Here is a 24,830-nt window from a genome sequence, read left to right on the forward strand (position 1 = left end):
TCTTCAGTAAGGCCCTTCTACTGACAATGTTTGTGTATGGAGATTGCATGGCTTTGTGCTCGATATTATACACCTGTCAGCAACGGGTGTGGCTTAAATAGCCGAATTGACTAATTTGAAGGGGTGTCCACATACATTTGTATATATGGTGTATAATAACCTGCACATGCTAAACATTTCGGATGGAATCAGCCATGATTTGGATGCAATGTAATTTCTCAAATTTACTGCAGCATATTTCCATAAGAAAAGATAGAAGCCTAGGCTAGGCATACTGTATGTTATTTGAATGTGGACAGATTAAAATGTTATCAAGAGTAATTTAATATCACTAAACTAATATAAATGTGTTATTGAAATGTCATAAATATCCTTTATTTGTAGTACTCATCAGGTAGCCTCATCAGGTAGCCTAAACAGCTGTCATGTAAGTCTATAGGCCTATGTTGAACTATGTTTGTATTGGTTGGCTATAAATGGAAGCTACTATGATGCCTTAGTGTATTCTTACTCGTATGTATTATTTCAAACTATTAGGTAAGGGTACATTACCTATATACAAAATATTATTTAGAGCTTTTAAGAATGAATACAGCCTAATTGTTCATATATTCCCCTTCAGAGCATGATGCCCTAGCCCAGAGAGACATACCTGTGGCCTAATGTATTTTGGCTGTGTAATGATGAGTGCTGTAGGCTAAGCCTAGAGAGACAATGGGCTTCAGTCTGGTCGATGTGGGCCCCATCAATTATTCATCTATGGGCAGGTGTGTCACCTGCACCCAAACAGAAAAGTAATTTCCTGAAAGGGAGCATGTGAGGTAATTATTTATGGTGTGTTACCTGATACAGAAAGATCCTTGTGATATACTGAGTCCAGGAGCTTCAACTGCATATTTGCTCCATTCAGATTACCTTTATTTCATTCTCGCAGTTTTTGTTCAATGTGAATATACATAGAGGCAAACCTGCTGTAGTGTAGCCTAGCCATTTTGCATCAAATTGCACTCAACCTATCTCCATATGTTGTCTTATTGTTTTTTTATGAAGGGTAGAGGAATTTTGCTATTTTTTCAGGATGTTGCCATAGCAGTGAGGAGTCTTGGGACCAGGTGGTACAGGGGGCTCGATCTCCCTCTGTCGCACTCCAGAAGCTTTCCCACATCAAAGGAGTCCCATAACCTTTGATGCCAGACAAGGTTGAAATTCGAACGACAGCAATCCGACTAGATAAGGGTCTGATTAGGCAGCTGTTACGGAACAGAGGGTATGCCACTGACACGGCAAAGAGAAGTAAGGTTTTAAATGTATACAATCTATTCCATACTGTTTTTGTCTTCCCAGTACATCTCCTACATTTGTCAAGGCCATGCTCACGGATTTAGGCCATCTTGTGAAACAAGAATTTGTCTTACTGTGCCCATAGGCCCAAAGCTGAATCTGTTTCTTGGGAATCGTAGCAACGCATTTGGATAAATTGTCAAAAATGATCTGCATATTTGATAGCGTCTTTGCCCTTAATTTGTTCTTTAGGCATATGAAGAATAATGTATTGTCTATTTTCCTTACAGTCGTCCACGAACTTACACCAAAAGGTGTTGGAAGCACAGGTTCAGCCATGCAATACCAGGATATGCCATTTTTCAACACATATGTAGACAGTTGTATCACAAATTAATTCTGCATAAAAATTATGAAAATAACAATCTTTCTATCGTCATGCGGATTTAATTTGTGACTGACAATTGACCATTTACAATCAAAGTCCATGGCCAACTTTTTTAAGACCGCCCTTCTCTAGCAACTATCGTCTTGTCCTATCAGCACCCACTTCTCGTCTCAGACGCCCACAATTTTTCTGTTCTCCCCAATCGTTGGGCTTTACTAGGCTAATCACATTTCGCTTCTCTGTTCTCCGCCATTTTGTAAGGGTATAAGAAAAGTCAGCCAGGCAACAGACTTGTTGGTCTAACTTGTGTAGCTAGTTCCGTGTTGTGCAATGGACGGGTAAGTTCAAGGAAGAAGTTATGCTCTCGAGAAAAGAGCAACAAACTAACATGCTATATTAATATGTCCTGTAACGAAAATGAGCTAGTTAACCTAGTATTGTGTTATTGTCTTTTGGTTGCGATGGAAACATGGTAAAGCTTATTTTCTGTGCATCCGTGATAGATACTCCGAGATGCTTAACGTCGTTAGTTACCAACCAACATTGTTGTTTTGGCGTGTTAACACTAGCAGGCTATTTTCTTGCTGTTGTCTAGACTAAATTGCTCTTTAGTTAATAAAAAACAAGACAGTGACGCATATTGAGTGGACTAGTTAGCTTTTCTGTGGTATGGATGCTAGTTTGGCTAAGGCACTAGTTCTAGCCACTGAAAATTGGAACCACCTGTGGCAGTGGTGCGTTGGATTAGTGTGTGTTGCAAGAATGTTTGCCAGGATATTGTAATGTAGATGGGCCTATCTACCTACCGTATTGTCTAACTTTGCTGACGGTTAAACTATAGCTATTTACTTAGTTTTAGAAGTCTTGCCATGACGTTGCTAACGTGGTTATCCAACCATGCTTGTTGTACACAAGTAAAATTTCTGCTGCAGACGTTGAGATAAACAATACTTGAGAATTTAAATGTTAATATTGCTATAGAGATCATTATGCTTGAAATTCAGAGCAAACAGTGAAAATATAATATTATAGGCTGGTTATTAACCCCACATTTCTTCCAGCCGTCTAGAGACTGATTTGTATCCTATGGGATCTACTTACGTCACTGAACTAGAGTAAGTTCTTATTTTCATATACATTTTTAAATGCAAGGTACCAGTTCATTAGTTGTGAATATCGGATAATAAACATCATTTTTAGGCTGATTTTCATATCACTTAGATTTTTTTATTTTGGAATCCATTTTTACGTCTAATTCATGTAGCACTGTGAGATCCCGGTTGTTGATTCTAAGAAACCTCCATAATGGTGGTGATCAGGTTTCTCAGCATGCAATGACTTGGTGTGAGAATTGAGGGAGTGATTTGAGCTGTTGCATTGTCTTGCTTATCCTCCCCCTTGCAGTCAATGTAGTCTTTATTTGTCTACTTTGTATCAAGTCTACTCTGAAAGCATATAATCCTAAAAGATGGAACAGTTTTCTTTTTCAGTAGATTCCAATGTGTAAAGAAAGCATTTAGCATTTTTTTGGTAAAATTGTCATGTGGGCTTTGAAACCACAAGGCATTTGTCATGGCTGCAGATATTTGGCTTATGGGAGTTTGAGGGGCATATTTGCCACAAGACGATTTTGCATATGTATTCCTTTTGTCCTAAAGAACGGCACGTAATTATGTTACTGTGGTTTTCAGCCACTGGTCAAGTGGTTGTGGTTGATCAATCTAATCATGATTGAGAAAGGGTGGTAGATGGGAGGAAGGCTTGAGAGAGCTTTTGGGCTGAGTTTCCTTGCTGTCTCGCATGAGAAACAGGATGTGGAGGTTAATCTTCAACTGAGTGTCCGCCAAATACCACTCATTTTTCATGGGCAAAGCTGTGGGAAAGGGAACGGTTTGCTGTTTGCTCTTTCCACCTTTAACATTAGGGGGTATCAAGGGAATGCTTTGCCTTAAATGCAATTTAGACAATTGGCCAACATTGTTTTTCTACTTGATCTTGGTAGAATTATAAAGTCAAACTTTTTACTTTCTAGCAATTCCTATTATGGACATTCAACATACATTTAGAAGTGGAGAGGCATTTGGCAACCTCCCAAGTCTTATTTGTGTAAACTGAATAAACTATCATCTGTAACATCTAATCTAGCACCCAACCTTACTGGTGGCAGCACCGCTCCAGATGTCCAATGCTATTGCGAATTCGGTTTATGAAACTTGACAATTGTATGTTCTGCATGGTTCCTTTGAGGGGCAGCAGGGTAGCCTAGTGGTTAGAGCGTTGGGCCAGTAACCGAAAGGTTGCTAGATCGAATCCCCGAGCTGACACGGTAAAAGTCTGTCGTTCTGCCCCTGAACAAGGCAGTTAACCCACTGTTCCTAGGCTGTCATTGTAAATAAGAATTTGTTCTTAGCTGATTTGCCTAGTTAAATAAAGCTTAAATAAAAATGAAGTCAATAGCTACTTTTCCATTAACTTGTCATGGGATTTTTTTTGTCAACATTTAGAAAGATCGCATAGAAAATAGACATTGCGACGTTGCTTTTGTCGTTTAAAACTGGGTCCATGGAAACCTGCCTATTAACTTGAGTTCAGGCCTAAGTGCAGAGGACATTTATTTTGGTAGTGTTTTTGGGAGTGTTTGGTCTTAGCTTTTTCTGAGGTGACATCCTGCTCTTATTTTGACATAACGATTTTTTTATTGTTGGCTAGGCAGCCTATATGGCAGTTTTGCTTCATATTAAGGTTAGACACTTGGACAATTAAATGCACTTTAAAAAGTTGAGTAGCCTAATGGTACCAATGTTGACTGACTGTCTGCTTTCCAACTTTTCTGCATCTGATAAATACATCTAGTTAGCTGGGTTTTTTTCCAAAGCTTTTCTCTACCTTTTGGGGTTTCTGGATCTTAACTATACAATAGTGAACCGCTTAGTCTTTTAACCTTAATTTGGACATTTTAATCTTTCATCCTTACTGCTTCTAACATTCCTGTCTTCTCTTTTCTTCACAGCAGTGTCCACGATATTACAGTTGGTACAAAGGTAGGCACCCTCTTTTCTCCTTTCGCTTTTCCCCTGCTTCAACATGTCAGAACAAGAGGTGTTTGACAAGGGCTTCAGATTAGAATGACCTATGGATGTAGCCGTGTGTGGATTTGACCAATTGTTGCTCGTGCTGCATTTTATCCCTAATTAGATTCTTGTTATTACGGCAGCCATGCCAACTATTTGCTCCATGAGAAATGAAAGCGTTCTTTGCTCCATGAGAAATGAAAGCGTTCAAAGAAGCTAGCATGTGAAGGCACACCTACAACCAGTTTGGATCTGGCAGTGGGAATATCCAGTTTGCTTAGGTCCAAGTTTTTAATTGGCTTCAAGTCACCCAACAGGTTCCCTTTGTTAGCATTTTTTCATGGTAGTTGTATGATTAAACCGTGTTGTGGAACTGTAGAGGAGGCATGCACAAAGTAAAGGATACAATTAAGGGGAAATTCCTCCCTAATGTTGCTTGTTTTCTTTCATGACACTTTGCTACACTTTATGGGGGCAAGCAAAAGTAAAACTCTGCCTTGTCACTGGTAACCATTTACCAAGTTTACATTTCTCAAACTGTTTTCATTCTGTGTGGCGAGAACGTTGCTGTGGAAAAAGTCGAGCCTAATTATTGGTTGGCTTTGTGCCGGGAATGCTCTTGGTACATTCCAGTGTTCTGGCTCCTCCAAGCGCTTGTCTCTCTTAAGGACGCTTGTCTCTTCACTGATACACCAGCACATGTCCCAGTAAGTGTTAGCCAATCGTAATGCTGAACCACTCATAGGCTGGTAATTTCTCAAGAAAACGCCTACTTTTACCATCAAATGCCCCCTGCAGTCTATTGGCTTGAGCAAAAGCAGATGTTTCTAGATGGAGAACATTTTTATGAGGATTTTTATGCTCTACACAGCAGATATGCAGTTGTAAGTGCTGTCTCATTCCCCTGATGGATGTTGATGTTGAGTGACTCAAGGATATGTGGTTTTGGGATGGCGAGCAAACATACGGAGCCGGTGTTCCTGACTCGGTGCATGTTGCACGTCTATGCTCTACAGACTGTTACTGTCGCTTCCCAGCTTGGTCTTCAAAGGCCACCCCACAGCAACTGCATTCCTCGCATCTCTTTTTCGCAGAGATAATCATCTGTGGTATGTACCTAGCCAAGGGGGACTCTTAGCACAAAGCACAAAGACTGATTCTTACAGGTACCACGTGCATATGAGAAGGCCATTTTGTTACATGCAAGCCAGCGCAAGCCAGCGCACATCGGTAACCTTAAGGTGGTGGTAATACGTAGCCAGGTCATCTTCACAGGAAAAGGGAGCAGTTTGCTGGAATGTGGGTGGTTTTTTTTTCACTCCATTTTTCTAATTGCTTCTTGTGTTTCCTGTTCTCCCCCTGGGGTGTGTCATTACAAACTGCTGACATCAAACAATGGCCTGTTGACTGTTTCAAAATGGTTGGGAGGATCTTGGGTGGAACTGTGTAATTTTGATCAGTACAAATTGTTGCCCCTTAACATTTAGTTAGGAAAATTGTAACCAGGCGAGTGCAATATTATTACTTTGATGTTATTGTGATATTATAGGCCTATATTTTTGTAAGTGATAGTTATCCTGGAGAAGACTGCAGCTATTTTAGGCCAACATAATAGTTGATGTCAATGTTCTTGAAATGCCACTGGTGGTGTTGTGAACAGGTTCAATCATCAAATGTAATTTTGGGGTTTTTCATAGTTTTCTAATCCTATGTTATGTTGTGCTCTACCTTTCAACATTTTTTTATATTAAGATGAGGAATAGGTCATTAAATGTAAAGACTAGGCCTATTTACCTTGGCTGTGGAGATGGCCTCTCAATCTCATTCCTCAAAGATGGGAGAGGGTGGTGGGGTGAATGGAACCAATTCAGCACATGCAAATATGTTTCCCCCCATTTTCAACATGCATGTTGTTCCTCTGGCCACTGTTTACCCCACACAAGCTGATTAGGGAAAGGATGGTATGGGAAAGGGCTGGATGGCCTGTGTTTGATCATGTCAGTTGCCATTGGCAAAAGTTTCTAGGTAGCCAGCATATAGGCTACGAACTAGATTAAAACTCACGGCAGCCGCGACTTAGTGGCTTTCAGGGGTTCAGACACCATTTGTGTTTGCTGGCCGAGAGTACATAACTTGCCGAGTGCGCACCGATTTTTACATGGCATGAAACATTTTGTCAGTCAGATGTATACAGCAGGTGGTCCCTAAAACACAGCGCTGTGAACGATAGGCAGACGAATGCTAGATCCACCTTCGGTGCATTGAGCTCTAAGAGGCAGAGGATTAAATTGCCGTTCAATAATTTACATGTTGATAAGTAACAAGATCTCACTTGGCCACCTCCAAGGATCCCCTATTTTAATCGGAACTGGCCTTTTAAACTAGTTTTGAACATTTGTGTGCGGCAGGGTAATTGCCAGGAGAATTCTAGACCTGGCTGTGGGTCTGAAGAGAATCGGCCTTGTGTATTTAGGCTAAGAGTCACGGGTGTGGCTTAGCAGCGCACCTCACCTGGAGCCACAGTCTATGGTTTCTATGGGGACGGAGTGACATTCAGTGCTGCCCTGGTAACGACCCCATTCTTGCGGTGCATTGTCTCCTGCTTGCCTGCGCAGTCTTTTTCACCCCCCCTGCTTTTCCCTCTCCACACCTTTCTAATCTTGTAATTTAGACCCTCAAAAGCTCCCTCTGAAAACTCCATTAGAAAACCACTCACTTCATTAACATTGCTAACCAACTGAAAGCCTTAGCACAGCTTTTTAAAGCATTGCAGCTTAACTGAGTTTTATAACAAGTCTTGTTCTATCGCATAGTTATTTCATAGGACATAATACTTAACGGGCTTAACTTTTGACAACTGAATACATAAAGTGTTATGTCTTTAATCAATAAGTTCTATTTTTTTTACCGAACAGTCTGGCCAATTGAGTAGTAAGTTCTCCTTGCCCTTGTAAAAGCCATTTGAGTGTTTGTGGCAGACAAAGCCTGCTCTGTGACTTGGCCTGCCAGTCCTGCTAAGTGTTAATTTATTTTATTTTTAGTCTGTAGCAGGACCAGGAACATGCTTTTTGCTACCAAACCTCTTTTGCAGACCTTTACACACAATTTACACTCGACCCCTTACATATGGTTTTCATTGAGTCCTGCACCAGTGGAATTTGGAGGGGTTGGTGGTGAGAGCACATTCTGTTGGCATCTCAGCACTGCGGAAGGCTGTTTAGCTGTGTACTCCTTGTGTTAACCAGAGCAAGCTTCCCGTCCACATTGTCGATTACATGAAAAGCGCTGGCTAGCTGGTGGTGAATCATTTCCTTGAGCGTTGTCTCTGTTTCCACCTATTGTTGGTGTTATAGACTAGAGGACAGATGGTGTGCAGCCTTGTTTTACACACGCTGTAAAGCACACTACCTCTGTTTTATAGGGCATTGTATGTTTATGGCTCTGTATTTGTTTAAATCCGGTTTTACTGTGGTTTAGGCTTTTCTTTATCAGCATAGGCTTATAGTGCAAGGGAAATATAGTTGGGCTATGTAGGTGATGTAAGAGCAACTTATAATTTTTTTCAAGCAAAATTATGTCGATGCTTTTAGCTAATTAGTTTTTTGGGGGATTGGTCCATCGACTATGGGGAGTGTGTGAGCAGATCACCATCTGAGACATCACCCCCTACCAGTACCCACCTGGGTTGTGCCAGACTGCAGAGTGATGTACCACCAGGCCCATGACTCGGGTGTCTGCTCCCCCGCCCTCTCATTCCTGCTGCTTGGCGACCCAGAAACCGAGTTGTTTTTTTTCCTCCCTTCCCACTGAATTCTCTGGTTCCCTCCCTTAAACCTATGCCAATACGGATGACCCCAACATGCATGCATGCACATGAAATGCAAGGGCAGTGGGGGTTGGGATGGAGAGATTGGGTTGTGTCCATTTACACCCCCCCCCCCCTGCCGTAGGCCATAGAGGACTTAACGAGGTTAGCAAGTCCGGTCATTGGATCCCTGTCAGTCTGCGTATGGTCTTATCTATGCGCATTCCTCTCGTCTTTGTCTGCTTCTTCTACTTGTAGCTCAGGGGCTGTAGACTCAGGTTCACAACTTTTCATGTTAGCTAAGCAGCTGACCTTTTCCTGTTCCCTTTGTCACAAGGGAATGTGTCACCTGGTACCTTCATACAGGTCCACGGGAAAGGCTAGTAGAGGGACAGCCTAGTAGTCCATCTGTTTGTTTTGGCTGTGATGGGGAGAACCTGTGCCAAGATTTGTGATTGTCAATATTGGTCTTCCCATTATTTTGATAGGTCAAAGTGGGTGGGTTTACCTGTGGCTGTTAAGAGTTTCTTTTTTGGTCCCAATGCATACGAGACAAGACGTTTCTCCCTTTTCCATTGTTAACCATAGGTCTTAACTAAAAATAAAACGTGAGAAATGTGCTATTCAGTCATTAGGCTGGTCATGTCTGTAAAATGACGCTGGTGGTGCAGTTCTGCATTGGTCTCAATTGCATGTCCTTCTCCCTTTGCAGAGAGGATCAGACGAGCTTTTCTCCTGCGTGGCAAACGGACCCTATATAATGACCAGCGCAGCAGGTCAGTGTTTAAACCTCCGTTTGTATTAATATCAACCAAGTAAACTTTTAAATCCACAATGAGCGAAGTTTGAGCACCGCCTCTTCCAATTCTGATCTACTTCGGCTGAATTATCAAAAGGGTGTACATCCCAACAGTAGGCTCTCTTTCTTGCTCCCTCTCCTCCACAGCCAATGGCAATGACAGCAAGAAGTTCAAAGGTGACATAAGGGGCCCGGGCATCCCGTCGCGTGTCATCCACGTGCGCAAGCTCCCCAACGACATCAATGAGGCCGAGGTCATCTCCCTGGGCCTGCCCTTTGGCAAAGTCACCAACCTGCTCATGCTCAAAGGAAAAAACCAGGTAAGTGGTCTCACATGCCAACCCTAGCTCATTCGCTTTAGCAGGGTTCTCTTGCCCTCCGCTCAGAGGGGAGGGGCGTATTAGTTACCATTTCATAAGCTAGTAGTAACCAACTGTTAACCAGAGGTGCATACAACTGTTGTTGTAGTAGAGTGAATGATATGGCCCGCCTGCTATCCGTAGCTGGACTTCTTTTTTTTTCTCCAAGAAATTGTGTTTTTATGACGTTCTCCTGTGTCCAGGCCTTCATAGAGATGAACACCGAGGATGCGGCTCAGACCATGGTCAGCTACTACTCCTCGGTGACGCCGGTCATCCGCAACCACCCCATCTTCATGCAGTACTCCAACCACAAGGAGCTCAAGACGGACAACTCCCCCAACCAAGTGGTGAGTCACTCTTCTGCAGCTACTTCCTTCTCAACAGTTGCATAACCCTTTATCTGTGCAGGCTTACTACTTCTGGAAGGCCATAAGAGAAGGCTGAACTCGAGTCCGCTTCATGTTTTCAACGTTGCTTGGACAAAGGAGCTTGTCTACAAAACACATCAGCAAGGGATTTCAGCTGCCACCCTGAACTTTCTTTCATAATTACTCTTCATTCATTTTGACTTTCATTTTCTAGGTTTCTCTGAGCAATTAGTGTGTTTGATGCTTAGAGCCAACATGAAGTGGGTTTCCTCCACAGCGGACTAGTTTGCTGTGGTAGTGTTCCACATTTTTGGTTTTCTTTATTTTGAATTGGCCTCCTGCGCTCCCCGTTTCCTGTATTGCTGGGTCAAAATGACTCATTTGGAAACAATCTGTTCTTGCCAGGGCTTGTGTGGTTGCACAAACAAACCACCAGTCTACTTGTCAGCTGACTTTAGCCAATCAGAATGAACCTATATTCTGCCGTGTTGCTGAAAATGGAGCTGTCGTCATACGACTGCTAATTTGTTCAACTTCAACTTTATTCCGCAGAGTGTCTCAAGTTTACCTTTCCCTGAATATCTTGCAGGGTTGCACCCAGTTCAGGGAACACAACTGAAAACCAGAAAATATATATTTTTTCAAGGAACTGAAATGTATCCTGGAACAAAAGTGACCCATAATGTTCCAGAAAATAAGCGTTATTTTAAAAGCACGGGTACTGATTAATACTTTGCGTTCCAGGCACACCAAAAACAATTGGCCCCCAACCAACAAAGCGCATGTATGCGAAGTCCTCACTCAGACTTATTCCAGTGTCTACCTGCATGCTGAAAATCTTTGCCAATGTGTGTTTAGGCTACCTGCCCCTCCCCTGTCTGACACATAGGCTAATGTACTGACCTTACAAGCTTGATTCAGAAGATATAAACAGGGATTCAGGGATATAAACCAGTACTTTTTGGGTGGTTCGAACCGGTTCACAACTTTTTTGCTGGTCGGAATAGTGGAATGGAAGGGGGGGAACAGGGTGGTTGTGTTCAGACCTGACGTAATTGGAAAATAATTTTGGTTCCAACTGATATCTTATGGTCTTGTGTGTACCATGCACCCTCCCAACATGTTCCAACATATCTTATGGTCTAGTGTGTACCATGCACCCTCCCAGCAAGGCCCTCCCTTTTTCTAAACACTGTTTCCTGGGAAACTGCATGCCAATGGCGACCAATGGAGGCCATTGCTGTCCACTCTACTCCCCCTTCAAATTACTCTACTCTAGGCTTATCTGCTAATAGGTCAATGAAGGTAACATAAACACTGCTGCAGTGTAGATGAACATTCCCAGATGTTTGGGTTTTGCTGGTAGAAACTAAGTTTCCCTCCATGGTGTTCCTCAGTGTTTTTCTTCCCACCAGGTGTTTTACTCTCAAACAGGCCCCAGAGTTTCCACTGTGTATACAAACATGTCACGGACAGAGTGGTCAGCAGCACCCTGGAATGTAATCTTTTACTTCTCAAAATAGTTATTTTTACAGGAAATGTCTTGTAAATGTCCAGCAACTAACCTGAGGCTGTTCAATGAGAACATTTGGTATATTGAAACGTAATGGCTGTCTGTGGGAGTCAGGTCAGCTCTACCTGAGCGTTTGTAGATTCTCTTGCTTCTTGCCACTTCCATTGAACCATCTTCCTCTCTTCAGAGAGCCCAGGCGGCACTGCAGGCAGTGAACGCAGTCCAGGCAGGGGGCATGCCCATGGCAGGGGGCATGCCCATGGCAGGGGGCATGACCATGGCAGGGGTGGATGCCTCAGGGGGCATGGGCGGGCACAGCCCTGTGCTGCGCGTTATAGTGGAGAACCTGTTCTACCCAGTCACCCTGGATGTGCTGCATCAGGTAAAACACACACTTTTCAATACATTTATGACTGTATATAGGTCTGAGCTTGTATTCCCCCTGACCATGCCCTCCTTGCATGTAGATCTTCTCTAAGCTTGGCACAGTGCTGAAGATCATCACCTTTACCAAAAACAACCAGTTCCAGGCCCTGCTGCAGTACTCGGACGGTCTGACCGCTCAGCACGCTAAACTGGTTAGTAGTGCCATCTACCTGTCACAATAATATATAGCAGTTCTTATTCCCCTCCCATTTTTCTTCATTGTGTTTTCAGAGCCTAACTTTAATGTGTATAAGTGGAGTGTGGGGAAAAGAATAGTCTGAAAGATGAATGATCAAATCCTTGGATGCAGTCTAATGCGAAGGTAACCTGCCAAAATGACTAATCCCCCATAGCGCTTACGTCAGTAGCCATTTTGTGCTTTGGAAGGCCGTTCATGACTCAAATCAACACCACCATCCCAGAAACTCTAGACCTACTCCAATTTGCATGACGCAATCTCAATCGCAATCCACACTGCCCTTTCCCACCTGGACAAAAGGAACACCTATGTGCGAATGCTGTTCATTGACTACAGCTCAGCGTTCAACACCATAGTGCCCACGAAGCTCATCAATAAGCTAAGGACTCTGGGACTAAACACCTCCCTCTGCAACTGCATCCTGGACTTCCTGAAACTCCGCCCCCAGGTGGTAAGAGTAGGCAACAACACGTCTTCCACGCTGATCCTTAACACTGGGGCCCCTCAGGTGTGTGTACTTAGTCCCCTCCTGTATTCCCTGTTCACCCACAACTGCGTGGCCACTGACAACGATGAGACGGCCTATAGGTAGAGGTCAGAGAACTTGCAGTGTGGTGCCAGGACAACCACCTCAATGGGAGCGAGACAAAGGAGCTGATCGTGGACTACAGGAAAAGGTGGGCCGAACAGGCCCCCATTAACATCGACGAGGCTGTAGTGGAGCGGGTCGAGAGCTTCAAGTTCCTCGGTGTCCACATCACCAACGAACTATTATGGTCCAAATATACCAAGACTGTTGTGAAGAGGGCACGACAGAACCTTTCCCCCTCAGGAGACTGAAAAGATTTGGCTTGGGTCCCCAGATCCTCAAAGTTCAACAGCTGTACCATTACCCAGTACATCACTGGGGTCAAGCTTCCTGCCATCCAGGACCTATATACTAGGCGGTGCCCCCCCCCCCCTTTGGTTTTACACAGCTGCTACTCGCTGATTATTAATGCATAGTCACTTTACCCCTACCTACATGTACAAATTTCCTCCACCAACCTGTACCTCTGCACATTGACTTGGTACCAGTACCCACTCTATATAGCCTCATTAATGGAGTGTTATGGATATTTATTTTTTATTTTTATTACGTTAGTTTATTTGGTAAATATTTTCTTAACTTCTTGATCTGCATCGTTGGATAAGGGTTTGTAAGTAAGCATTTCACGGTAAGGTTTACACCTGTTGTAATCGGCACGTGATAAATCAAATTTGATTTAATCCTGAAACTGTTGCCCTGTGGTGAAGTCTTTAGATGGACAGAACATCTACAATGCCTGCTGCACCCTCCGCATCAACTTCTCCAAGCTGACCAGCCTGAACGTGAAGTACAACAACGACAAAAGCCGCGACTACACGCGGCCTGACCTGCCCACGGGAGACAGCCAGCCCTCCATCGACCACCAGGCCATGGCTGCAGCCTTCGGTGAGTACTATGGTGAATACGTTTTAAATTTATCTCCCTCCTTCTTCCCTTCTCATTTAGATATGATTGGACAGGTGGAAGCTATGCGGCTGAACCCGTACCCTTCACCTGTCCAATCATTTTCAACATGTAATATTTGTATAATTTACAATAAACTGAAGGTAACTAATCAATTAACACTCCTCTGTATCCATGCGTGTTTCTCCAGGTGCTCCCGGGATCATCTCAGCCAACCCGTACGCAGGAGCTCATGCTTTTCCCCCGGCCTTCGCCATTCAGCAAGCTACAGGTGAGTCTGATCGTCCTTTATGACACCTTCCTCGCTCCTGACCAACATTGATGGATTGTAGTTACACGGAACTTTTCATTAACACTTTACATTCCAAGGGGGAAGCTGGCCTCATCCACTACCATTGAGTGGCAACACTACAACTTTGAAACTTTTGCGGACCTATGAGCAGATTAGCAGTCGTGCTCAGCGGCTTCCAGTCCGGCCTTTCCTCTATCAACCCATTCAGGAGTTTAAAAAAAAGTATCCCTCCCTTTTGCTTCCCTCCGCAGGCCTGACAATGCATGGTGTCCCCGGAGGCCTGGCCCAACTGACCATGCCCGTGGCGGCTGCAGGCAGAATGGGCTTCCACCAACTCGCCGGTGGCCACTGTGTCATGCTGGTCAGCAACCTCAACCCAGAGGTTAGTCCTTCCTTGACTCCCTCTCAACCCATAGTGGCCCAGATGGACTGAGTCCAGCTGTGAAGCCTCTGTGGACGTGGGTTTTTATTCCTGTTCCCTACTCTGCGCCCCAAAGTGTGCACTTGCTCATTCACCCCTTGTGCATTTAGAAGTTGATTGTCATAAGCATGGGCTACTTTGTGAGTTTTCACCAAATTTCTCGCACCAGTACATTTCTTGTAAATTCATGCAGGGGAGTGAATGAGAGCACACTTTGGGGAGAGAATTGGACTGCAGCCCATATTCGGAGGTGGCTGTTTCAGTGGGCTCACGACACACGCCAAGTAAATTGGGCTGTGTATTATATGCTGGTTCTCCGTGTAACATTGATGTTAATGTATCCACGTCTATTAAATGTTTTTCAGGCCTCTCTCTTTACCCACACACAAACAAACCATGCATTAAGTTATGCCTAGGTGATATAGAGCCCCCATTACTGTCAAGTTCCTGCAAGGATGCAATGTGTACAGTGTAGCAGAGCTCTTGGCTTTTCCCTAGTGTTTTTCCTCACTCCTGTTCTCCTCTGAAAGTGTTGTACCATCCCCGTTACCGAAGTTTCGCTAGCAGTAGATGCAAACACTTAGGATACACAAACTTCATGAATATTTATTTGTTGACTCATTCAATCACTATTATAAAGTTTTCATTCAAATTGAAGATTATCTTTAGGTTATTTGCGCCCTCATACATAGCTATATTATTTACCATACAGCCAGTTGGACCTATATATTGTACGTTAACTGTGGAATTTCTGAACATTATATTCATCAACATAGTGGTACCAGTCCCTCTTAATCTACTGAGCATGATAAACTTTAAATTATTGGACAGCTCATTCCATAAACTCCATACAGGCAGTGCAATATTGCTTTTATACATTTGACATGGTCTTTAGCTTAAGCCCAACAAATATTTCTAGAATCATTCATTTAAAGAATGTATCTCTTCAAAAGTAATGGTCAACACAGACAGAATTATAGAAGTATTGTCTCAGCCTCATGTGTATCATTCCTCCTAGTTTCATTGTTGGTTTGTTATCTTCACTCTGATTTAAAGCACATTCTATACTGGATGGAACACTTCATATTTCTTTGTATACTGACCTTGTTTTTTACCTCCTTTTCTTGTTTCTCTCCCTCCCATTCCCCCTCCCCCTCTTTTTTGGTTTTAATACCTTCACCTGGAAACTTTTTTTTTTGCCAAACTGACTGCACGCCCCATGAATTCCCTCTCCCACTTTCTTCTCTCAACCATTATACCACATCATCCATTGTGTACACATCACATTCATAAAAACACACGTTAATATATCCACCTATCTTTGCTCATATCATATTGTTACATATACCACCCCTCTACCACCTCCACATCTCCTCCCACTTTGCTCCTGTCCAATTTATTAACCCTCATGATCCAACCACTGTTTTTTTTTTTTTGCCATTCCCCGTGGAACTGCCTCCGCTGTGGATGATATGTTGAACCTCCACTCTCCTGCCTCCGATCTTTTTCCTGTCCCTTCCTCCCTCCGCTGCCTTCCTCTGCTGTCTTATAAAGAGAGTTACGCCCCAATGCCTCTTTATTCTTTTCGGTATGTTATCATTAGCACCTTTTTATTATTACTACTTGTTTGTTCTGTTCTTTTTCTTAACTAATTTGTTTCAGTTTTTTTTATTTAAGTTTTCAAATATTTTGCGTGTTGATTTGAGACACTTGGCAAAAAGTTGCAGCATTTTCATGGTTTCTGTCCACAGCTGTCTTTAAAGGGATATTGATTTGACAATTTATCAAACTATTTTCTTTCTCTGAAAATGGTCTATAGTTATGGTTTTGAGTCTGATCATCAACTTAAGCCAAATTGGTCAAGAATACGTGGACCTTAAATGCAACTTTGGGCCGATGTCTCAATGCTGCAATTTTCGGTCCCACGCTATATGGATATTGCAGACTAGTCTTTTTAATACTATGGACCAATTTCATGTCAAGAAAACCTATGAATAATTTCCAGATCAGATTTGAATATTCCTTTAAACATAGTGCAAATGACAAAACTGCACGTTGTGCATTTTAATTTATAAGAATATCTTGTGGAAAGTTCGGTGAGATGCTGTAACTTTACCACTGTACATTTAGATTTTATCATCTGTCTATTGTCATAGTTTGCATGCTTGATTTTTGTCATCTTGCATGCCCTTTATGAACGCTGTATCAATTGCTTTTGGTTAATGGTCAAGACTCCCATTTGTGCAGAGTACATATGGCCAATTTTGCATTCCTTCTGATCCTTATTCTAAATTTCTGACTTGCAGTCTTTTTTTAACCATTAAGTGCCTTCATTTTCCTAAATGTTTTTTTTACCAATTTAGCAGGGAGGCGTCCTTTTGTAGACGCAAATGTAATATCCTCCTTGATAAACTGCATAAATCCCTTATTTTACCTTTTCTGTCCAAGTATAGTGACATTAAGTTCCACAGCCTGTCTCAGACTATTTCAAATCTTTGAATGTATTAAAACCAATGTACAAACAGTAGCCTACACTTTATTTTAAATGGGCTTTTATGGTGTAAAGTCACAAGTACCTCCTGAGATGGTAAATGACCAATTCCCACTAGTGGCCATGATGCAATATTGCAATGATCAGTGGCTTCAGTCACTCTTGCTAGAATGTATTTTGCCCCCCTTATCATTTAGATAAATGGAGGAGCATCTTGATTATGAACTGAAGCTATTCATATACCCAGCTTCCCTGTGGTGCTTAGATGGGTGTTAACCAAATCTTAAGTGCCCAAAGACATGGTTTTGATTGGATGGCTTGGTCTGGTTTAGAGTGAAATTGATTTTCAAATGGTTGTACGCCCCCCCCCCCCCCCCCTTAAATCTATGTGAAGGTGTATATGGCGACGTGATGAGAGTGAAGATCCTGTTCAACAAGAAGGAGAACGCTCTGATCCAGATGTCTGATGGGACTCAGGCGCAGCTAGGTAAGGTCCAGCTAAACTTTCCTGTGAAGGAATACCTCCAACAAATCCAAGAACTAGTTCCAACTGAACAGCAATGTGTAGGGAGTGATGTGCATCTGACAATGATGCTAAAGGGATAAAAATCAATAGGTTATTTAGCGATGGAAATATACCCAAACCTTGAATATAAGACTCACACTGTTTAACCTCTGCTTTTAACAGCAATGAGCCACCTGAATGGCCAGAGGCTCCACGGGAAAGCGCTGCGCGTCACCCTGTCCAAACACACCAATGTTCAGCTGCCCCGTGAGGGCCATGAGGACCAGGGCCTGACGAAGGACTACAGCAACTCACCCCTGCACCGCTTTAAGAAGCCCGGCTCTAAGAACTACTCTAACATATTCCCTCCCTCAGCCACCCTGCACCTCTCAAACATCCCGTAAGTAGACTGGAGGAGTTTCTCCTGCAATGAGTCCCCTGACCCTTTCGATAGCTGCTAATCCTGAGGTACCGCTTTCGTGGTTTGAAAAAAACTCTACAAATGTATTGGTAAACTACTGCTAAAAGCTTATCAAGTTTTACAATGTCTTTCTTTTTAGTCCCTCTGTGGTTGAGGATGACCTCAAGATGCTGTTTGCGAGCTCCGGTGCAATGGTCAAGGCCTTCAAGTTCTTCCAGTAAGTTTTCTTTTTTCCCTCTCAAACAGCCATAAATTGTAACTTTGTTTTATCCACGTGTATGATGTCTTTAGGAAAGTCTGTTTGGAAAGTATTTAGACCCCTCGACGTTTTCCACATTTTGTTACGTTACTGCCACATTCTAAAATAGCGTCATCAATCTGCACACAATACCCCATAATGACACAGCATAAACATGTTTTTTAATTTTTTTGCAAGTTTGTGTATAAATTAAAAAAATGACATAAGTATTCAGACCCTTTGCGCAGTACTTTGAAGCACATTTGGCAGTGATTACAGCCTCGAGTCATCTTGGGTATGACGCTAAAAGTTTGGCACACCTGTATTTGGGGAGTTTCTCCCATTCTTCTCTGCAGATCCCCTCAAGCTCTGTCAGGTTGGATGGGTAGCGAAGCTGCACAGCTATTTTTAGGTATTTCCAGATATGTTCGATCGGTACAAGTCCGGGCTCTGGCTGGGCCACGCAAGGACATTCAGGTACTTGTCCAGAAGCCACTCTTGCGTTAGCTTAGGCTCGTTGTCCTGTTGGAAGGTGAACCTTTCCCCAGTCTGATGTCCTGAGTGCTCTGGAGCAGGTTTGCATCAAGGATCTCTGTACTTTGCTCTGTTCATCTTTCCCTTGATCCTGACTAGTCTCCCAGTCCCTGCCGCTGTAAAACATCCCCACAGCATGATGCTGTCGCCACCACGCTTCACTGTAGGGATGGTGCCAGGTTTCCTCCAGACATGACGCTTGGCATTCAGGCCAAAGTTCAATCTTGGTTTCATCAGACCAGAGAATCTTGTTTCTCATGGTCAGAGTCCTTTAGGTGCCTTGTGACAAACTCCAAGAGGGCTGTCATGTGGTTTTTACTGAAGTGGCTTCCGTCCAGCCACTCTACCATAAAGGCCTGATTGGTGCGGTGCTACAGAGATGGTTGTCCTTGTGGAAGGTTCTCTCATCGCCACAGAGGAGCTCTGTCAGTGACCATCAGGTTCTTGGTCACCTCCCTGACCAAGGCCCTTCTCCCCTGACTGCTCAGTCTGGCTGGGTGGCCAGCTCTAGGTAGAGTTTGTGGCCTGCTGGAGGTCATTTTGCAGGGCTCTGGCAGTGCACCTCCTTGCACTAAGGCGGAGGTACCGGTCCTGCTGCTGGGTTGTTGCCCTCCTACGGCCTCCTCCACGTCTCCTGATGTACTGGCCTGTCTCCTGGTAGCGCCTGCATGCTCTGGACACTACGCTGACAGACACAGCAAAACCTTTTGCCACAGTTCGCATTGATGTGCCATCCTGGATGAACTGCACTACCTGAGCCACTTGTGTGGGTTGTAGACTCCGTCTCATGCTACCACTAGAGTGAGAGCACCGCCAGCATTCAAAAGTGACCAAAACATCATCCAGGAAGCAGAGGAACTGAGAAGTGGTCTGTGGTCACCACCTACAGAATCACTCCTGTTTTGGGGGGTGTCTTGCTAATTGCCTATAATTTCCACCTTTTGTCTATTCTATTTGCACAACAGTATGTGAAATTTATTGTCAATCAGTGTTGCTTCCTAAGTGGACAGTTTGATTTCACAGAAGTGTGATTGACTTGGAGTTACATTGTGTTGTTTAAGTGTTCCCTTTATTTTTTTGAGCAGTGTATTTTGCCTCTCCCTAAAAAGCAGTTTGTACAGTCAATTTTCCTGCCAGTTCTTGACTAGGGTGACACCATTTACCAGAATGCAGCTGAAACCTACTCTGAAACCTTTTGAATGCTGTCTACCATAGCGGCCTTCACTTTATCGCAGGTGACTGTTTTAATACTCGGCACTGCATCCTGTATCAAAAGGTTTGCTGGTACTCATTAAAGTCCCGTTCACCTCACAAATCTTTTATTTAAAAAGCTCTACTACGCTTGCCTGGCTACCCAAACTCCTTGCTCCGGCCAAACGCAATGTGTCTGGGCCGTAGTACCTCCCTGATGATTTCTTGAATAGAAATCCATTCTAGATCGTCTGACTGTTTCCAAAAATTGATGGGTTGGCCAGAGCCAGAACACACATGGGTAATGCAGCGTTTGAAAATGTGGCTTTGGCACTCTGGTTCGAGGTAATTCAAACGTTTTGTACAACACCCCTCATTTTGACATCACCACAAACATCTTCAATGATGGCAGTCTGACAAAGTGTCTTCAGAAAGTATTCCTACCCTTTAACTTGTTCCACATTTTGTTACAACTTGAATTCAAAATGGACAGTAAAAACATGTTTAAAGAAATACAGAAATATCTTGTTTACATAAGTATGCACATGCCTAAGTATGCACATGCCTGAGTCGATGCTATCTAGAAGCACCTTTGGCAGCGATTACAGCTTTGAGTCTTTCTGGATATGTCTCAGAGCTTTCCACACTTTGTGCAGCAACATCCCATTATTCTTGAAAAAATTCTTCAAGCTCTGTCAAATTAGCTGTTGACCATTGCTAGACAACCATTTTCAGGTCTTGCCGTAGATTTCAGTCAACTTCAGACCACTCTTGGTAAGCAACTCCAGTGTAGATTTGGCATTGTTTTTAGGTGATTGTCCTGCTGAAAGGTGAAATCTCGGTCTGGTGGAAAGCAAACCGAAGCAGGTTTTCCTCTAGGATTTTGCCTGTGGTTAGTTCTGCCTCTGGTTAGTTCTGTTTAATTACAGAGATGATGTAGTCATTCAAAATTCATGTTAACTATTATTGCACACAGTCCATGCATCTTATGTGACTTAAGCAAATTTTTACACCTGGACTTATTTAGGCTTGCTGTAAGTGGTTGAATACTTATTGACTAAAGACATTTTAGCTTTAAATTTTTTATTAATTTGTAAAAATAAATCCACTTTGACATTATGGGGTATTGCGTGTAGGCCAGTGACACATCTCATTTTAATCCATTTTAAATGCAGGATTTAACACAACATAATTGTGGAAAAACATCCAAGGGTGTGATTTGTGCCATAAATGCTAAAACATTAGCACTGTGAAACAGTGCCAGGGAAACATAACTTAAACGAAGGCATGGATTGTTGCCACACCTTGTCCATATACCGCAACAGGGTAAGGGGGAAAAAATGTCATTTTGGATGAACTATCCCTTTGAATGTTTAAGGAAAGGCTGCATATCTGACCGTGTGCAATGTTTTTATTTTTTAGGAAAGACCGCAAGATGGCCTTGGTCCAGATGAGCTCAGTTGAGGAGGCCATAGAGTCCCTCATCGAGTTCCACAATCACGACCTGGGTGAGAACCACCACCTGAGGGTCTCCTTCTCCAAATCTACCATCTGAGGGGTGCAGCCCAAAACGCTACTGCTAATGGGCCGCCCCCATCCCTTCACGACCTCTACTATGTCAAGTTGTGGGGAAGCGACTCTTCAGTCGAAGTAGCATCCACCACAGCAATCACTTCCATCATTCCTAGTATATTTATATACGCATATCTATGTAAGTCGACCTATAAACCATATGGAAAAGAAACGTGCGCACCCGATTTTACTGGGTAAAAAAGAAAAGTTTTATGTTTCTATCATCTTGCCTTTGCGAGGTAAATTAATTCCTTGCTCTCTGCACCAACAGAAGTAGTTTACACTTGCCTGTGAGTCTGATTTAAGAGATTGGCGTAGCCTGAACTTCAGTCTTTTGGTAAATTCCATTTGCCCTTGGGTTCCAACACCACTAGGTTCTGAGGTACTTCTGTGACGCCTCATGTCCTCTTTGCCTTCAGATGTTTTCTGTGCCTTACTCCAGAAGTCTTGTGTCCTTCAATTTGATACGTTGGCATTTTACAGCCAAAACAAAATTTAGCTTATCTTCCTCTCTCCAATTCTTGCTTGCGAAGACCAGGTTTACAACTGATGGGTTTACCGTTTGTATAAAATGTATTACAAGGTGGTTCATCCCCCCCATGTATTATGAAGGTTTTCTTAGTCGTATTTTAAAAGTAAGATGAGCTAGTTAGTTGGGAAGATTAAATCCACAACTCATTATCTAGCTTTTTTATTTTTTAAATATGTAAACCCCTTGTACCAGGGTTTGTGATTATTAGTCTTGTTTACTGTACGTCTAGATGTAGGTTTGCATTTTTTATGAAATATATGCAATAAGTTTTGTACAAATCCAGTATTGTACACATTGTTATTCCTATATACTGTTGTAGCTTATAGGTATTGGTCAGTGGTTGCCTTAACGACTGTTCCTTAGCAAAAAGGTCTTACTAGAACTTTCCTGATAAGTATGGCTTACAATGTCTTATGATTTTTGTCTTAATGGCTTGCCTCCTGATGCAGTGGCTGTCAATTTGGTATATTTATACAATTTTGTGATACACTACAGCGCAAAACCAAATAAGGCCTTTTTGCAAGTTATTTTAGCGAACCTGTATACACAGCTTTATTCATAATGCACTGCCACAGAGTTGTGGTAGTCTGCCTGCCCATTATAGCACATTTTACAAGGCTTTTACGGGGATCAGACAAAAGCGGACTATTGTGACTCTGCTGCTGTGAATTATAAAATAAACTTAAGAATTCGGAGTGTCTGTCAGTTGAATGCCAAGATGAATAATGGTTATTTCACATATTTACATGTGCCCCTAAAACAAAAGTGAATACTTTCATATGTCTGTTACTCGGCATAGTGTTTTCAAAGGCCTTATCACAAGGGGTTAATAGCCTTATTGTACAGGGCTGTGACTTTACCTTAATGCAGTCATTGCTAACGGCAATACGGCACCCTCTTTCATGTTAGTCTATGGACTGGACTTGTGGATCTGACAATGTTCAACTTAAATTGAAATCCATTTTGCGTTTTTGGAGAAGTGCCTTTCAAAATAAGCCTTTTTTGGTCTGTTTAGAAACGTATGTTCCTGCCTTAAGTCCCCTCAGGCTCATAGGAAATGCACACATCTGGCATAAATGTAGAGGTCTGCAGTGATTCTGCTACAGTGAAGATGGACACTGTTGTAAATCACATTTTAAAAGGTAATTATCAGTCTTAATACTTGGACATTCCACATGTGCATAATTTTATATTGGGAAATGTTGAGTTTCTTTCCTCACAATTAATTGCATCAAGTTCCTTATTTTAAATTGGTGCAAAGCAATAGAATTTCAGGGTCATGTGAGGAACCACAGTGCTCAGACATTGTTCGATCACTAGTTTTCTTGAACACCAGTTTATTACATGCTAACCTATTCATTATTGGACTCCAGCAATGCAGAGGAAAAACAATTTGTTTGTAGATTACTCAAGAATAAGCGACACTTGTCTCCATATCAATATGTAGCATGTACTGCTATTATAGGTATTTTACTTGCTTTGCATATCCCAGGCCAGGAGTGGATTTCCCAATTATGCAAAATTGCACAGCATTTAAAATCATTACAACCTCAATCACTTAACATTAAGATGGCAGGATTTCTTCAAGTGAGGTCATTGTCAGGGGGGTGAAAAGCTGTATATAGTTTCTTTTGTACCACAAAGTTGGTATTCAGAAACAATAGGTTTTATATCTATGAAACATGTACATTTTGATTACAGCTTGGGACCTTTCTCTTGAGCCTCTTAGTAAAAAAAAAAACCATACCAATTAAATTGATTTCTAACACAAAAAATGATTCCCTTTTGGTCATTAGTGTTGTGTAGCTTAAACTTTTCTTGAAATTGTGCCTTCAATAAATATTTTCACTGCTTTCAATTTGTGATTTCCTTTCTTTGGGTTCTGCCATTTTTAGATTTGCCTCCTTGCCCATCAGTTGGTTTCCTTCGTCCTCCTGCAAACCATTGGATCTAGAGGCAACTTATTGTTTCTGAGCCAAATACTTACTCTTGCAAAGCACTGTCGGTTGTGTGTCGTACAGTTTTAGGGTTCACCGGTGGTCAAATTTGGTATTTTTGCATGTATTTTGATGAAATGTTGCATTGTATGCTAAGTACTGGCAAAATTTGGGGAGCAACTTCTAACTGCGTTTTGTAGTTGCTTGCAAGTTGTATTTAATGTAATGGGGGGCAGGCCCTGTGTTTTTCCCTGACCAGGAAAAGGTGTGGCTATAACAACGACCCAGAGTTTTTCCTGGTTAGACAGACCAAACAAAAATAAACTCGCCATGCAAAAATGTCATAGTTACAGCAGTTAAGGGAAATTGGAATAAATTAATTAGGCCCATATCTATGGATTTCACACGACTGGGAATACAGATTTGCATCTGTTGCCCACAACAACAAAGTAGGGGCATGGATCAGAAAACCAGTATGTTTCTGGTGACCACCATTTACCTCATGCAGCATGACTTCTCCTTCGCATAGTTGATCCGGCTGTTGATTGAGGACTGATGTCCCACTCCTTTTCCCTGCCTGTGCGAAGTTCCTGGATATTGGCCGGAACTGGAACACGCTGTCATACACGTCGATCCAGAGCATCCCAAACATGCTCAATGGGGGACATGTCTGGTGAGTATGCAGGCTATAGAAGAACTGGGACATTTTTCAGCTTCCAGGAATTCTGTAAGGATCTGTGCATTATCATGCTGAAACATGAGGTGATGGCAGCGGATGAATGTCACAAATGGGCCTCAGGATCTCGTCACGGTATCTCTGTGCATTCAAACTGCCATTGATAAAACACAATTATGTTTGTTGTCCGTAGGTTATACCTGCCCATACCATAACCCCACCGCCACCATGGGGCACTCTGTTCACAATGTTGACATCGGCAAACCGCTCACCCACGACACCATACACGCTTTCTGCCATCTGCCTGGGACAATTG

The 24,830-nt window shown here is 42.6% G+C and overlaps 1 protein-coding gene across 7 annotated transcripts; it reads left to right on the forward strand.

Moving 5' to 3' along the window:
• The first annotated feature begins 1,898 nt into the window (after positions 1-1,898).
• LOC129811000 (polypyrimidine tract-binding protein 1-like) lies at positions 1,899-23,759 on the forward strand. 7 transcript variants are annotated; one of them, XM_055862065.1, is made up of 16 exons: positions 1,899-2,007; positions 2,731-2,784; positions 4,680-4,710; positions 9,258-9,321; positions 9,492-9,664; positions 9,907-10,053; positions 11,775-11,969; positions 12,055-12,165; positions 13,509-13,698; positions 13,895-13,975; positions 14,248-14,378; positions 15,972-16,005; positions 17,303-17,395; positions 17,597-17,813; positions 17,974-18,051; positions 21,220-23,759. In XM_055862065.1, the coding sequence occupies exons 1-16, from the start codon at positions 2,000-2,002 to the stop codon at positions 21,350-21,352; spliced, it is 1,740 nt and encodes a 579-aa protein (XP_055718040.1). In that variant the 5' UTR covers positions 1,899-1,999; the 3' UTR covers positions 21,353-23,759. The 7 variants fall into 7 exon arrangements, with proteins under 7 accessions (XP_055718040.1, XP_055718043.1, XP_055718042.1 ...); XM_055862068.1 differs by having other exon boundaries at positions 13,509-13,686; XM_055862067.1 differs by having other exon boundaries at positions 4,683-4,710.
• Positions 23,760-24,830: the final 1,071 nt, after the last annotated feature.

Source organism: Salvelinus fontinalis, chromosome 14 (assembly GCF_029448725.1).
Source record: "Salvelinus fontinalis isolate EN_2023a chromosome 14, ASM2944872v1, whole genome shotgun sequence".
Lineage (NCBI taxonomy): Eukaryota > Metazoa > Chordata > Actinopteri > Salmoniformes > Salmonidae > Salvelinus > Salvelinus fontinalis.

Coding starts and splice junctions, on each gene's coding strand:
- LOC129811000 (XM_055862065.1), top strand. Junction 2,785..4,679: donor ACTTACGTCACTGAACTAGA/GTAAGTTCTTAT, acceptor TTTTCTTCACAG/CAGTGTCCACGATATTACAG. Junction 9,322..9,491: donor TATAATGACCAGCGCAGCAG/GTCAGTGTTTAA, acceptor TCTCCTCCACAG/CCAATGGCAATGACAGCAAG.